This window comes from Paroedura picta, chromosome 5 (assembly GCF_049243985.1).
Source record: "Paroedura picta isolate Pp20150507F chromosome 5, Ppicta_v3.0, whole genome shotgun sequence".
Lineage (NCBI taxonomy): Eukaryota > Metazoa > Chordata > Lepidosauria > Squamata > Gekkonidae > Paroedura > Paroedura picta.
The window spans coordinates 82,051,712-82,068,238 of record NC_135373.1 but is presented as its reverse complement, the minus strand read 5'-3'; the positions used below and the strand labels follow the sequence as shown (position 1 = coordinate 82,068,238).

Genomic DNA, 16,527 nt, shown 5'->3' with positions numbered 1-16,527 from the left:
AAAGGTTTGAAGCTGGGAATATGTGGCTTATCTAAAGTCATTTAACGAATTCACAGCCGAGATATGGTTGCACATGTTGCACACAACTCCCCTGATTCATGATTTCTGTCACATTTGTTTAGCTATTAGGTTGCACCAGCTGGTGATTTATCATATATTTATTTACCACATGGTGTGTGTAGTGTAGCTGGGAGATCTGAGAATTGTCTGGCAGCCAGGCAAGGGATGTTTGGAGGTGGTTTGCCATTTCCTGCCTCTGCTTCTTGACCCCTAGTGTTCCTTGAAGGAACTGCCACCCCAATACTTAGAAGTCTTCCTTCCAAATACTACCCAGGGTCAGCCTTGCTTAGTTTCTGAGATCTGATGGGATTGGGCTAACATGGGCTGTCCAGGTAAGGGCAGCTGGTGAGTCTTAATTAAAAACTTCATGAAGCTGTATAGCAATATTGATTTCATTTTAGAAACTCTATCTAAATGGTAATTCATGGGGTCCTTAGGTGCTTTCCTGCCCTGGCATACCTAATAAGAGGAAGATGTGCAGAAGTGCAGAGGTTGTTCCTAGTGGATTATGCATTTTGTTCTATGTTCCATGGATTAATTTGAACCAGGAATCACTGAAAGCTTATCCTTAGAATCTGTTTTGGTTGCTAGCTGTAGAATATGTGGAACAATGTCATAAAGACTAGAATACCTCTAGCATTCTTCATCCATTAAATGAATCCAGCCCCTCCCCCCTTCTGAAATTTAGCTAGAAAGGCTTCCAAGGATAGCTGATATGGCTTCTAAGTAGGCTTGAAACATTATTTATTTTTAAAAGATTGCTTTTCAGGGGGTCGTTCTTACTCATTATTACCAATGTTTGTTTTCCTCTGATTTGGCTAAACGCATATCTTGCATTATTATGTTATTTCGGGTGAGAAAGAATTCAAGTCACAATCATTAGCGGTTTCCCAGATAATTATGAATTAATCCTTGTCTCCCTCCACTCCCAATTCCCTTTTTCTAGAAAAGTGAATACTGAATACAGATCAAAATTTTTGTCTCCAGCTCAGTACGTATACAAAGATGGAGCTTGGTTGCGTATCAGGCGAAACACACCTGTTCAAGTGAGTATGTATTTAAATCTTTCCAGTAATAATAGTTTGAAGGTACTAACATAGCTGTAGTTTCTGATGGAACTGAGCCTTGTGAAGGTAGTTGAGGTATAGTCTCTTCTGCTATAAACACTGTAAATGAAGTCATGGAATGCTGAAGTGTGAAGCAAAACAACTTTATTTAACATTGTGCAGCATTTACTGGCTTACAGTGGCTGCTGATGAACACCTGTTCTCCATGCACTGCCTTATGAAACACTTAGTTATTTGCTATCATTACATCTCCCCCACTGCTTCTGTTTTCTGTTTCTGATAGGGTTTTCTTCCCACTCTGCCTCTTCAAGCAACCGCAGGCATTTCAGAACTAAATTCTTCTCTGATTTCTTGTTGTCTTTTTGTTTCATCCTAAGATTCTTGCTCGTCTGAATTTGATAGTGGTGGTGGGGAGTGTTCACCTGCTTTTTCAGTTGTTTCATCCATTATTGACTTATAGCACTATTCTGTTTATCTTCCTGTGTTTGAATCATATATGGTTTTAGACTCATATTCAGTCTCTCTTTCGGATTTGTACACGACTGCCCTGTCTTCGTTAACATTTCTTTCTTTACCTTTGACATAATTTCTACAAATATTTCTTGTTAAATTGCTAGTTTGAATATATATATAAAGTCCTATTATTTAAACAAATATTATTTCTATATTCCTCTCCTTAGGGTTTTCGAAACACCCTAAATTACATGTGGTATATGGAGGTTGGTTGCATCTAAGTTCTTCCTTCTTGGAGCAATTGTAGAATTAATAAACCTTCGAAAAGAAATAAAACCTACTACGCATATGCATAGTCGCTGTGCTTTTTGTGCTTGTTGAATCATTTTACTGTTAACTGTGCTTTGGCTGGACTGCTTAGAACAGTAGAAAGGTATCCTCATTCTTTGCCTCTGGCTCACAGTATTGCTCCTTTTGGCATCACTGCTATGAATGGTCATGTGTTGTATCTGCTATCCCATTCGGTGCTGTTTATTATAGCTTTAACTGACCAATAGTTTCCAAAAACATTACAATTACTTAAAAAAAAATCCCTGTGAAATGTTTACACTCAGGTAAAAGAGCTACGAGAGAAAGCAGAGGCTTACAGGAAAAGGATACAGGGAACTCACTTCTCCAGAGACCATTTAAACCAACTTCTGTCTGATAACAACAGGCTTTGGGATTTGTCTTCAGAGTCGAGTTCAGAAGAAGCCATTAGCAGCAATGTCAGAGCTCTAGATCTGGCTGGGTAAGGGAGTCACTGTGGTTGCAGAAATGTTTGTCCTGCCATGTTTTAGCAGTGTAACATTTATTTAGTTATGTACAAGGTTATCGCTTCTACAGTACAATCCTATCCTATGCAGAGTTATTTTAGTCTAAACCTACTGAAGTCATTGGGCTCAGACTGGAATAACTCTGCATTGAATTGCGCTGCTAGAATTTCAGTCATGTAGACTGGAGTAACTAGCTAGAGCTGCTTGAGGAGAAATTTACCGAACAATCCTACATTTTTTCAGCTTTCTACCTTCATAACTGTAGTGATAGAAGGAGAAGCATAGTGGGTAAATTTGTTCTCATTGATTTCTGTATATGTTCACTGAACTATAAGGGAAACCAAGATCAGTGATATTTGTTCTATTAACTTATTTATTTATTTCTATTAACTTATTTATTTCAATTGGATTCAAGTGCACAGCACTCTCAGGGTTGTGCATGGGCAGGTTCTAATCCAGAAGGCTTTCCAACTTTTGCATACCTTTTCTATATGCATTTGTAGCAGCAATGATATATGATTGTTTTTAAGGTATCTCAGTTACCTATTTTGTTGAGAGATCATTGATGTAAAGTTTTCCACAGTTTCTCTTTTAAGTTTTTTTAAGTGCAGTACTATCCAAGTAGATTTCCAAGTGAAGCTGAACTGTTTGTACTTCTTAAGTGTATATAGACTAGGTAAGATGGCAAATTCTCTTGTGGAAACAAGTTTCTATAGTGAAGTCTGCTATACTTGCTGCATAAAACAAGTTGCATGTGGGAAGCAAGAAAGGCAACATTCAGTGGTATCCCTATAGGGATACATCTTAGAGTGTGTAATAGACACTGTGAGTTCACTAGCATGCAAGAACAATATGCTTCCTTTCCAGGTCTCTGGGCATGATTTTAAGCCTTCACAAGTTCTATGTACCAGTTCAACAGTTCAGACTCAAGAAAGTTACTTGAGATGTTTCAAGTCAGATTTTATTTTCTTTGAGGCTGTCATTTTACAGAAGGTCTTTGAAAACATCCTTAGTTCCAAAAGCATTTTGCCAGGAGATCTGTTGTTTGAGAGACACAAGCCCAGAGGCTGCCTAGGTTGGATACTGGCTGTAAACAATAATTTAATAGGACAACCAATTACTATATAAGTTTTATTGAAGTATAAATGATATCAAATGTGATACACCATGCATGACACTAAGATCCAGGCTCCAGCAGTGTTGTGTATAGCGTATTACATTTGATACACTATACATGACACTGCTGGAGCCTGGATCTTTTATCCCCAGGAGCAGCATTTTGTGGAGATCAGTGGAAGAGGTGACACAGGAAAGTCGCATTCTGCTGATGAAAAATTTAATCTGGATTTGACACATGTTTGCCCATTTCTGGGAATATAGATCATAAAGTAATGTTCAGTGCACCATCTGCTTGCTGTTCATACAGGGTCTCTGAGAAGCAGATCTCTCTAAGTCCTGAGGCATTGCTACGGCCTGAATTGTCAGAACAGCTAACCAAAAACAATACAGAGAAGCTGGGTGTATCAGATGCTGCCACTCTTCCAATCAAACGGCGCCTAGTTTGGGGTGAACCGGGCAGTGCTGAAAAGCTGGAAGATCTTCCCGTTGAGGAAGAAAAGGAAAAAGCAACTAAAAAGGAATCAGAAGACTTTGAAAAAGAAAGTGATAAGGATAGCAATACAAATAACCAGCAAGGGTAAATATTGCTCTATCTCCCAATACAACTTACAAAGCCATTTTAGTAGGCCAGTTCAACTGCCACTGAAATGACTGGGAAATCTGATTGGTTACATAGTGGGTTTAGGATTTCCCCCCAGGTCAGTTTACAGATAGTGAACTGCTGGTAATTTAAGAATGTATGTGTTTCTATTTAGACAGAGGATTGTGTGTCACTGTTAGTCATTCTGTATAGAGATGTTAGCTGTCCTGTATGGAGAATCTGCCCACATTTTCTGACTAATTCACTTTTATTGAGATTGTTTTATTACATTTAAAACCATCTTCTGTGCTGCTTTCCCTTCCTCAATAGGCTTTATAACTAGTACAGAATAAACTGGAAAATGGCTGAAAACACATCTTAACACCTCCCGCGGCGCCGCGGGCACCACGGACTAAATAAAGCGGTAAGGGGTTCTGGGGCGGGATGTGTCCGGGATGAGGAAGGGTCCGGATTGGACCCTTCCTCCGGACAGACAATCGGACAGACCCTTCCTCCGGACAGACACTGCCGATTGGTCCCTCCGATTGCCAGCCCCGAGCAACTGTGAGCCGCGCACAGTGCGGCTCGCAGTTGCTCCTTTGCTGGTGGCCTGGTGCGTCAGGAGGCGCAAAGCGCCTCCCGGCGCGTCAGGCCACCGCCTGCCGCTGCCGCCAACACTTGGCCCCCCCGGCGCAGCCAGCCAGCAGCCGCCGCCAAAGGAACCTGGGGGACCGCCGCCGCAAGCTCCGCTCTGCCCCACGGAGCACCAGCCGCCCAGCTCCTGCGACTCCACCCCAGGTAGGCACCAGGCCCACACGACGCCCCCGCCCTTGCCAGGCAGGGCCGCACAGCCCCGCCGCCCTCTTCGCGCACCCTGCTAGCGCCCGCTGCATTTTGCCTACAGCGGGCTTATTTACTAGTGGTTTTATAATATGGGAATAATCAAATATTAACATTTCACATTACAAAGACAGACATTTGTGATTATTTTCAAGCCACCATTTTCCAGGTGTCTGAAAATTGCAAATGGTGAAATTAACAGGGCAAGCCCCACTCCTTATACTGGCAAATATGTGTAGGTGCATAGCGACTGTTTTGTAGACACCAATATAGGATGCATTTTAGTAAAGAGAAGACAATCAGGTAACTAATATTACCAGATGATAATACAGGATTTTTCAAAATTATTTACTAATAACCTTTATAGCCTACTTTTCTCCAAAGATAATGGACGCAAAGAATCATGATCAGGAAGAAGGAAGCCGTTTAGATTACAGTATTTGCTGGTGTATAAGACTACTTTCCCCCCCTGAAAAACATGCCTCCAAGTGGGGGGTCGTCCTATACGCCGGGTGCACTTCAGTTGGGATAGACATAGCTGCCCATAGTACTGTAATGTAATGTAACAAACTCTATATTTTGAGTGGAAATGTTGGGGGGTCGTCTTATACGTCCAGTTGTCTTATATGCCGGCAAATACGGTACTTTAGGACCAAATCATAATGGATACAAATTGACAATAATTTAGGCTGGATGTTGTTATGATGGTTCTGTCTGCTAGAGGCATAAAATTCAGATCATCTCCCTGAAACAATTTTGTGGGGGGCAAAACATCACAAGACCGAATTGTATACATTTTCAATAGATTTCTTGTGACTTCTGTTGTTTTTTTCTAGCTCATTCATATTGCTTTTGGCTGTGTGTTTTTAGCTATCTTTTTATTGCAGAAGCAACCAAGATAAGCTTCTAGTTTCAGTAACTGGTAATGATGACTGCCAATAAAATATAGGGTAATTATTTTTCAGTATGTATATTTTTGTATGTTGTGGCCTAACAGAGGTTATGTGTTTGTATTTTTCAGAGGGAATGTTTCACTTGTGAGTCCCTCAGGTGATAGGTCAGATTGTTGTTCCGTATCTTCCCGAGAAGGTGGTAGGGTTTCTACACCACAGCTAAGACTTCATGGTGGATCCCAGAGAACTCATCATGATCTTACCACACCTACTACTGGTAAAAAGTTTATAGTTAAAGAAACCTATACTAATAAAAGAACTGGAATTAATGTATTCCTGGAGATCTTGCATTAACGTCAATATTGCTCTTTTCTGTACTTTAGGTGGTGCTGTTTTAGTATCTCCTTCTAAAGTAAATCCTTCATCCTTGGTACAAATAAAGAAGGGGTCTTCAGAAAACCAGGTATCAAAAGAATGCACAAAAAGGGTAAGTAGGGTAAGCTGTGGTGGAACTGTGAAAACTGACTATATAAAGTGACAGGTTTCTTTTTTACACACACCATTTAGTGATTTACAGAGATTCAAGGAGTTGTAATTTTTGTCAGACAAGAAACATAGGAGTAGAGCTGGGAACCATGTATGATTATTGTGATATTTGTAATAGCTATGCAACTTTTTAAAAATTCTGTTAATCTATTATTCAATTTATTTAGAATTATATTTTAGGCTGTCACTCCCAATCTGCGGCTCGCGGCAGCTAATGACAATAAAACAACAATAAAAGCACAACCCCCCCACCCACAAACCTACAACTAATAATCACAGCCAAAGACCGTCCCCCACCCCACTTCTCTCCCCTGCTCTACTCAGTCTCCAGTGGTGGTATTATGGGAAACCTCTATTAGCATAGCCCCAACCATAAGCCTAGTGGAAGAGCTCCTGCGGAACTGTGTTAGTTCCAACATTAGAATTTGTGTTACTCATCAGATAAATTGGACTAAGGGGTTGGGGTATGTGAGTGAAAATGTTCATTTCTCCACTGGACATATGGATAGTACAGGAATAATGTGTATAACCTGATGTCACTGTTCCTAGCTAATTTGTGTAGTATTTGGGAGGACAGGTATGCAAAGTTCATGTGGGAGAAGGGAGGATACAAGGTTCATTCCACATTGCCTGGGATCCAAAGCATTCACAAGTAGCGATGTCACTTTTTGACTGCCTGAAAAATGTCTAGAGGTTATATATGAAAGACTAGTTGCCACAGGCTGCTTTCAAACCTGGACTGATGGAGGATAAAAAGAGCCCCAGAAGGTACAAAAGGAGGAATGTTGCTGGTCACTTTTTCTGTTATGGATCCATAGTACTCTTGAGGAAGTGCCCATGGTAATATATCTTTCCTTAAAAATAATTTTAGTATCAATAGTATGGAAGAATCGGATACAGAACAAACTACTGGGAAATATGTCCATGCAAATACTAAGGGGCTTTCCGCACCGGGATCCTTGTAGCAAATTGTTTGCTGAACAAAAAATCGCCATTTAAAATAGTGGAATTCGTCGTTATGCATACCTGCCTTTGTAGTGGAATCCAGTTGCGTTTCTATCGTTTCCCACAGGCTTCCGGTCTCGGCAAAAATCGCTAGCCAGGAAGCGCTATTGCCAAGCTCGTCCCGCCCCTGGCCGTCAAACAGCCAATGGGCGGCCGTTAGCATGCTCCCAAACAGCCCCTTTCCCTTTAAGAAAGGTTTAAAAAAAAAAAACCACACCTGTTGCAACGAATATGCATTGATTCGTTGCAACGGAGAGACCCATCCAGCTGGCAGGTGTGTTTGAGCTGCCGTTTCATCGTTGCCACGCTCCCCCCGAGTGAACCCCCCCCCTCACGGGCGCGATTTTCGGCCGAAAACAGTGAGAAAAATAAAGGGAAAATACATCAGCAAACGGGCTTCTCTGTTGTTTGTGCTTAGTGACTAAACAGCTCTGGGGAGGGACTGAAGCCGGGGAAGCCTCTAAACGGAGGCTCGCCGGTGCGTTGATCTCTGCTCTCTCGGAGAAAAAAAAATGGCGATCGCTTCACCGGAAGATCAGAGGAGAGAGCCAGGGGGAGGGACTTGGTAGAAACCACAACAATGGTAACGCACAGAACTTTCCCGCTAGTGTTGCTGATTGGTTGCAGGAGTGTAGCGCTTTCCGGAGGGTGAATCCACTTTTGGGGATTTCCCTGAAAACGCTACAAGGAAGCGCTTTTTGCGGATCGGTTTCAGGTGTGTGGCAGATTGTAAACGACGTTGTGCATAATGGCAAAACTGTAGCGTTTTCAATTGGCAACCATTGTGCGATTTTGAAGGAGTGCGTAAAGCCCCTAAGATACTGAATTTCCTGTGAACAATTCTGCAGTAGTGGTGTCTGGGTAATACCTCATATAGCAGTTCTTTACACATCTTTTCCTTTGCATTTTAGGATGAAGTAGAAGCTACATGGCGGCCTCCTCTTTTGTCTGCTGGGCTGAAAACTCATGACTCTTTGCCACTACGGAAAGATCAGTGGCCTGGACTAGATCTTTCTGGTGTAAGAACCTCTCCAATTACAATGCATTCAGAGCATACACCTATATTTCCTGCATTAAAATCAGCAAAGGACTCTGCTTCATCCTATTGGAGTCCATCACGGCGAATTCAAGGAACTCTCAGGGATCCAGAATTTCAGCATAATGGTTGGTTCTCTTTCCTTGCTCTTCTTTAGACAGGCACACCTTCCACTTGAAGTTACTTTGACTTCTCTATTTTCTTGATAGCAACCATAATTGCAGTGCAGTTATTTGCAGAGTGATTTCTATGGACTTTGCCTGGAGTAACTCTGTCTAGTGTAGTACTGGTTATGTTCTAATTGGAGCAAGGCTATGTTAGCAGCTCCTCTTATTTTGAATTGATTGCAGTGTCTTTTTGTATGCTGCCTTCATGGACCTAATTGGACAGAAAGGAAGCATACAAATGTTTCATATAAACAGTGTCAAAACGTGATAATTTTATCTTTATTGGACAGCTACAGCCAAATTGTTTTAAAACAAACTGAGATAATACTGTTCACTATGCCTATGTTACTGTGATCTCAGGATAGGAATCCTTTCATTGGGGGTGGTACTTTCCTGGAATTCATCAGACAAATATATTCGGAACAAGAAGCCAGAATCTTAATAAATGGAATGCTTACAAAACAATCCATTAAAATAGGTAAAGGCACCAGACAAGGATGTCCTTTGTCTCCATTGTTATTTAACCTGGTACTGGAAATGCTGACAACTAAGATAAGAGCCACAGAGGAGATCATGGGAATCAAAATAGATGATCAGGAATTCAAATTAAAATGTTATGCTGATGATGTAGTGTGTACTGTCATGAACCCAAAAGCGTCAATTCCCCCTCTCCTGGAACTATTGAAAGACTTTGGACATTACTCAGGGTACAAAATAAATAAGGATAAAACAAAAATCGTTTTACAGGGAGCCACAGATCTCGAAGTGCAAAATATCAACCGAAAAACCGGATGTGAGACAAATCCCAAATGGGTGAAATATCTGGGAATCTATCTAGACAAAGAATTCCAAGAACTCTTCATTGGTAACTATGAAAGACTCTGGAAGAACATGCAACTGGATATCAAAAGATGGAACGAGTTAAAACTGTCCTGGTCAGCTCGAATGGCTACGGTCAAGATGAACCTGTTGCCTAAATTCAACTTTTTGTTCCAAATGTTACCAATAGTGGTCCAGGAAAAAACGCTAAGAAAATGGCAATCAGCGATTAACAAATTTATTTGGAGTGGAAAAAGGCCAAGAGTTGCTTTTAAAATACTTCAAGACGTGAAGGAGAGAGGAGGCCAAGGTGTACCCAATTTAAAACTATACAAAGACGCAGCAACACTTACATACATAGTGGACTGGATACGGGAACCGCACTCAAGAGAATTGGTATTTGAAAGAAAAACTATGGGTAACAGTTTTCATGAAAGACTATGGCCAGCAGGGAAACAAAAACAAAAAGTAGTAGCAAATACCTGGACTAGTGGGCTTATGAATGTATGGTCAAGATATAATAAGAGACTTTCCCCCACACCATCAATATTGAAATCGCCAATTGAGGCACATTTTGGTAAAGCTCAACAAAAAAGGTTGACCTGTATTCAGTACAAAGACTTAATATCAAAGACTGGTAAGCTTAAGGATATACAAACAATAAAGGATGAAGGAGTAGAAATTCAATGGTTAGAGTACAACCAACTAGTATCCAGATTTAAAGCAGAGTTCCAGCAACCGTTAAATCTAGAGGCCCCAATACCAGAGTTTGAAAACTTAGTAATCCAAGATAAACCACATTTACAGGGCCAAATATATAAACTGTTATGTGATGATAAAGTAGGTTCTTTTTTTCATATGTGGTGGAGATGTGAAAAAGTTTATAAGTTTTGGGCAAAAATACATACTATTATGCAGAAAATGTGGGGTCTTAGATTCCCTATGAAAGCTGAAGCTATGTTATTAAGTGTTCCTCCTCAGTGCCTCCCAACCCACACACAGAGCTTCTTCTTCTACGCGACGACGGCAGCAAGACTAGAATTGGCCAAGAAATGGAAAACGCAAGAACTACCCTCGACAGAAGACTGGCTGAACAAACTAGCTGACTTTGCCAAGATGGCTAAACTGACACTGATAATTAATGGAAAAACAGAAGAGGCCTTTCAAGAACAATGGGGCCCTTACCTGAACTATCTAAAAAAATAACACAAAGGGAATTGAAACAGGGAACCAAATGTATTAAATGAAGAGCATAGTCCTTTTTTTTCTGTATTGACAACATAGATTGCATATATCTTACTGTCTTTAATTTTGGAAAATAAAAATAAAAACTTTAAAAAAAAAAAAAAAGGAATCCTTTCATTGGGGAAAGGCTCTGTTGAGATCAAAATGAATTAACCTGTTGGCTGTTAAGTATTTTTTTCAAATTACTTTCCTGATAAGAGGTAATTGACTGCTTTCTGTTATTCTTACTCTACTCTAACCTATGGCTCTTGAGTAGTATCTGTCAGACCCAGTAGGAAATAAGAGGTGAAAAAGGAAGAATTCAGGCCAGAGAAAACAAGGCCTGAACATGTCTCTTACAAGCTGTCTGAATTATCATGGCCTGAACAAGAATTGAGCTAAAAACCTGTTTTTTTGTAATAAATCTGTTAAAAATTTAGTAACTAAATATTTGGAGGACAGTCATTCCAACTGTTGTATAAGGAGTGTAATCAGTTTTGCTGTAGCCTCATTATACCATGGATGGATATTCAAACAGTACTTGGGTCACGGTTTCTGACGTGCCTAAACCACAACCTGAGAATGGTATCCCTGACTTACGTCCTTCAGAAATTGCAGATGGTAATGCAGTTAGTCTTGCAAACATAATTGCTCATCTATACCTTGGAATTGTGCAATGGTACTATTATTATCAATCTCCATAATTGGTGGCTTAATAGTCTTATGTTCTAAAAACTAAATCCTTTGTATGCCCCCAAATATCATTTTTTCCCCTGCTGTAGTCTGATTCTGTGAACTGGAGAAATTATTTGATTTCATATAATAAAGCTCTTACCCTCAGAAAGCATTATTTCGAGTTTCAAATATAATGGCAATATTCAGGCTGTGGTTTCGCCAGAATGCTGATCTAGTTCCAGTCTAAGAATGGACGCAAATTTTGGTAGCTCACAGATTTGTCATAAAAATTGTATTAGCGGCCAATCTTAGTCTTGTTTGTTTTATGGACCCAGACTGCTGCACAATATAGTAAGCGTTAAAGTGAAACACATGTGTGCTGTTTCTTTTAGGAAATGTGGCAAGCCCCCAAAAGAGTTGGCTGCAATTACCTCTCCAGGAGAGAAACTATGACGATGAAGGTATTTTTCTCTATATTTAGATATTTAATTATATTTGACTTTAATCTGTTTTTCAAATTCCTGCTCGTATGTTCCAGTCATATTAAATAAATAAATAAATAAATAAATAAATAAATAAATAAATAAATAAACAAATAAACAAACAAATAAATAAATAAATAAATAAATATTCAAACATAGCTCAAAGTAGGGTTTTTAAAGAAGATACTAGAAATGAAATTCCTGATTATAATTAACTCTGAACTGGTTGGCAGCATTAAAGTGGAAAGTTTACATTCATAAAATCCACTAAGAGTTTAAATTGAAATGTTTTATGAATTCTGTCAAATTATAAATTGCATGAGAAAAGAATAAGTGAATTATATTTTTAGCTCAGAGGGAAGAGAATTAAGATGACAGTTTTAAAATGATAAAAATAATGAGAAAGGAAATTGAAAACTGTTTTTGTCCAACAGGTTTAAATTTTAGCATTGTATATTTATTTTGAATTTTAAATTTGGCAATTAGGTTGTAGAAAACTTCTCTGCCAGTGTTGCCTTTCACGATTCATGTGCTAAATATTGGGCAGAGGGGGCTTGGGTTTGGTGATGGCTGCCACAGCATGCCTGTAACTTTTTCAACTCTACCCTTACAAGATGCTAAGCACCCAAAGATGGCTTATTAACACTGTTATAACTCAAAGGGAACATGTTTCGAAGCTCTTAACACCAACTTTGTTACCAGCATTCATGTAGTCTAACTTCTGTTTGCCATCCTTTTTCTCCCCTGTAATGTCTCTTGAAAATGAGCTGCGTTTTACTTCAGCTTCTAGCCATTCTTGGTCGTTGCATGATTACCTTGGGATGGGAACATATATCAAAAGTGCTCACATTGTATGAACCTTCCTGAGTACATGTTAGATTGAAAATGTGACTAAAGATCACACAATAATAAGCAGGTGATGTGAATGGCTGTGCTAAATGTCATCAAGAGACCAGAATAGGGAGATGATTAGTCTCTGCAGCTCTTGTGAGATATATAAATTACAGGGAAATAGGTATTTGAGAGTCAAATTGCACATTTATTTTTCTGGTGATAAAGCTGGTACATGCCAAATATACCACACTACTTTGACTTAAGGTGTTTGTGTAAACCCAGGAAATCATATATATCATGTTTTAAAAGTGTTTAAAATACACTCTCCATGTAACATTGTAATTTGGCAGGCTTCCATGTGGTCTCCATTTCATATAAGTGGTTTTGGGTATGAATAAGAGGCGGTAAAGCAGCCTGAGTTGTGGCACCATAGTGCTGACTTAGGCAGTTAGTTCTAGCACTAATAAAGATTAAGTGCTTAGAGTCATGGCCTGTCATTTTACCAACTGAGAAGTGGGCACTTTGGCACTGTGTGCTGACAATACATATGCACTCTCGCCTCACACACAAACTGTAGTTGGGAAGGTCAGAGAAGGAGCTCATTCTTTTGTAGAAAATGACTGTACCTTCTTAGGGAGGGTCACCTAATATGTTGCTGTTTTCATAGCTTGAGAAAACTGCCAGGACTGAAGATTATTTGAGTTGTGCAAATTGCTTAGCAAACCAGCTATAAATTATAGAACGCATAAAGCGTTCAAAACAAGCAGGTTTTTATCAATGTTCTGCAAATTCACCACTTTCTTTAAGATGACAGAACATTACAAAACTGTGCCTTTATTACAAGACAAGAAGCAAACCATGAGAGCAGACAAAGCTTCTGAAGTTCTTGTGATTGTGTTACTCTGCAAGACATGGCTTGTGAGCTGTAGTACATAACGAATGTACAGCTTATTCTGTTTGTTTGTTATTTTTTCCTGTATGTATGCCTCAAGTTGCTATTTTGTCATTTAGAGGCCCTGTCTTTTGTGATCTGAATACAAAGATTAAGATAGTCCCCAAACTAGAAAGTATTTTGGAATAAACTGGGTGTTGTTTGTTATAAACTGGGTCTTTTTTTCTCAAAAAGTATGGGTTGCAATTGTCAGGAAAAGCAAGTTCTTGAAATGTGTATTTTTTAAAAAAAAAACATATATTAGTAGAAATGCTCACATTTGCTTAAACGGGACTAACACAGACTTATTCACAGGTGAATATGTTGCCACCTGTCAGCCTTTATGACTTGCTATTGGCATTGATTTCTTCCCATATAGGCAGCTCACCAGTTGCATGATTATTATAGGAAGTGGTGTGCTGAACATTTTAGGGGCTCATGCCCTATTTTCTGAAAACAATATATGAATCAAGATCTGGACTCCAAATTGCTTTGCACTGTTGCAGAAGATCATATTTTTGGGCTCATGTTTGAGTTTATTGGAATCAGCAGCCTGCTATTCTACAAAATCCCCTGTAGTCTCACCACTTGTGCATATGGGGTTATATATATCTTTTAAGTTTAAAGATATTGTATGCAGGCCCTTGAAGTGGTTTGACTTGTGCATCCTCAGTCAAAAGAATAGCAACATATTTGGGTGGGGTCTGCACTCGGGCCTTTAAGATTGATTCTTAAAAAATGAAACTATGATCTTTAAGCACCATGTCGTTAATAAATTGCTCAGAAGATGTGCTGGGCGTATCTCACCTTGAACATTTCTTCAACTCTGCATAAAACTATCTTCAAAATCCATCTAATCTCTCAACCAGCTCCTAACTAGATATTGAAAATAATATGTTGTATATGTGTATGTGTTTACAGATGATGACAGATTGTCCCAACTCTCTGCTCGATCAGCTGCTTCTAGTTCCCTGGCATCTCAAGTTCTAGAAAGAGCCCAAAAGAGAAAAGAGAACTTCTGGGGCAAGATGTGATATTGTTTTCCTTGGACATTTTAATACCACTTTTGTGAAATATGTGTTGTGTTAGATGAGAGCCCAGAAACTGTTAAATCCATCTCTACCTCACTGTGCTGTTCTTGAGCTATAATACAAAATATTTCTGTTCCATGGCAATTTGTATGGAATTTCAAATGGATTCAGTATCTCTTGTAAGTGGCAGTATGGTTTGTTATGTCCTTGAGCTGCCCAGCATTATCACAGCTGTTTTCTTGGCACTCATTGGGCCCAGGACCTTTCCCAGGATATTTATATGCACATTTTACATTCCTTACATTGAACCCATCAGTACTATCCTTCTACTCCAGGGCAGCCTTGGCACTCATTCAGTTCTACCAAGCAATTAGTAGTGATTTGTGGAGGACCCTAAAACATTCTTGACCTACCCTTGGTTACTCAGTAATAATGGGGTTTATATTATGTTTGTGACTCCCTCCAGAGGCGATGTCAAACTCTCTATTTGTAGGCTGAAATTACCGAGTAAACTATATGCACAAATGTTAATGTCATGATCCTACATAATAGCAACCTGATTGGCTGATCTGCTCAGTTCCAGGATTTGCTTCTGTCCTTTTCTAACTTTTTAGAGTCCTTAGTTACATGCATTATACCCATCAAGTGAAGACTTACAACCAATTTATATCTCAGTAGAACACAGTTGAGCATATCTACAGAATTTTGGTATAATGAGGTAATGAAGGATGTTAAGCACTTCTAATGCATCACAGAAAAATAGAAACAGAGTTTTAGGAAATCATTTTTGTTGTGTTTAAATTGCATATTTTTTCCCTGTCAAGATAACTGAGTTTTATACATGTAATTTCTGTTGGACTTGTCAAAAATAATCATACTGATGGTAAGATCATTGAATACTATCATGATGTGCTATTAACTTCACCACACTCTGTCTTTAAAACTCAGGTATTTAAGAACCAAACAGTGGAGTGTTGTCTTGAGTGTTGTCTCTTCCAGTTTACTATTTGGGGATATTTTATAGTGTGTCAAGAAGTGGTGGGAATTAGGTTTGTTTCCTGTAATAGTCCCTATAAATTTCCTAAATAAAAAAATTAAAACTTGTTAGATTTCTATGATGAAAAAGATACACTTTTGTATGCTTTTAAACAAAATAAAGATCAAGTTGTGTTTTGGCCTATAAGGAATTTTAATTAATTAATTCCTAGTTTAATTCAAGAAACAAGCACCAAAATTGTTTAAAATACTTTGTAACCTTAACAATAGAAACCACTGTTGATGGGTTAAATTCAGTCATCACAAAGATTGAGAGCAACTTCAAGGATATATTTTATACGAGAATGTGTGTGGGTGAATTTAACAATTGGTTACAATTGCTTAGGATTGACCAGTTTGATATTCCTGACTTCCATTTTAAAAGGGCAAATTCTACTGTATGCCAGTGATGCAGTAACCCTCCCACATGCTTCAATCAACAGAGGTGTTTTTCATACGGCAGCTGCCTTTCATGTTTTCCCTGTAATCACTGTGGTTCTGGTGATTGCACTTTCAGACTCACTTTTATTATTCTCCACTAGAGTTCCATCTGTTCTTGTTCATATTTGATTAATATTCTGTAGGGTTTTCACTCTTTTCCCCCCTTGCACATGCACTGGGGCTCTGCAGGGACTCAGCAGGCTTGAAGGGTCTGCGTTAAAACCCGATCACTGTCCTTCATGTGTCATCTAATGTTTGCACCTGTTGTGTGTCCCTGTCCTTATCGGTAGCCTCTTTTCCCATGGGAGAATGTGCTCTACAATTGGTTCCCCCCCCCCCGCATTTTTAATTTGGTTACCTAACTCACAGTGCAACACTAAAGCAACTATCATGGCTGACCATAGGTCTGAACTTATTTGGTTCTGTAAACTGATCATGATTGTTGTGCATTAATTATCAAAGCAGCACGCACAA

At 39.2% G+C, this 16,527-nt stretch overlaps 1 protein-coding gene across 5 annotated transcripts in view; it reads left to right on the top strand.

The window, feature by feature from the left end:
* MDM1 (Mdm1 nuclear protein) overlaps window positions 1-15,760 on the top strand; it is a 46,668-nt gene extending 30,908 nt beyond the window's left edge. For 3 of the 5 annotated variants that reach the window (XM_077338750.1, XM_077338753.1, XM_077338754.1), the window contains exons 7-15: window positions 1,007-1,106; window positions 1,808-1,846; window positions 2,195-2,370; window positions 3,822-4,091; window positions 5,956-6,104; window positions 6,211-6,314; window positions 8,290-8,542; window positions 11,692-11,760; window positions 14,468-15,760. In XM_077338750.1, the coding sequence (XP_077194865.1) occupies window positions 1,007-1,106; window positions 1,808-1,846; window positions 2,195-2,370; window positions 3,822-4,091; window positions 5,956-6,104; window positions 6,211-6,314; window positions 8,290-8,542; window positions 11,692-11,760; window positions 14,468-14,580 (1,273 nt within the window). In that variant the 3' untranslated portion in view covers window positions 14,581-15,760. The remainder of the gene's footprint in view (window positions 1-1,006; window positions 1,107-1,807; window positions 1,847-2,194; window positions 2,371-3,821; window positions 4,092-5,955; window positions 6,105-6,210; window positions 6,315-8,289; window positions 8,543-11,691; window positions 11,761-14,467) is intronic. The other 2 variants (XM_077338752.1, XM_077338755.1) reach the window with 1 other exon arrangement.
* Window positions 15,761-16,527: the final 767 nt, after the last annotated feature.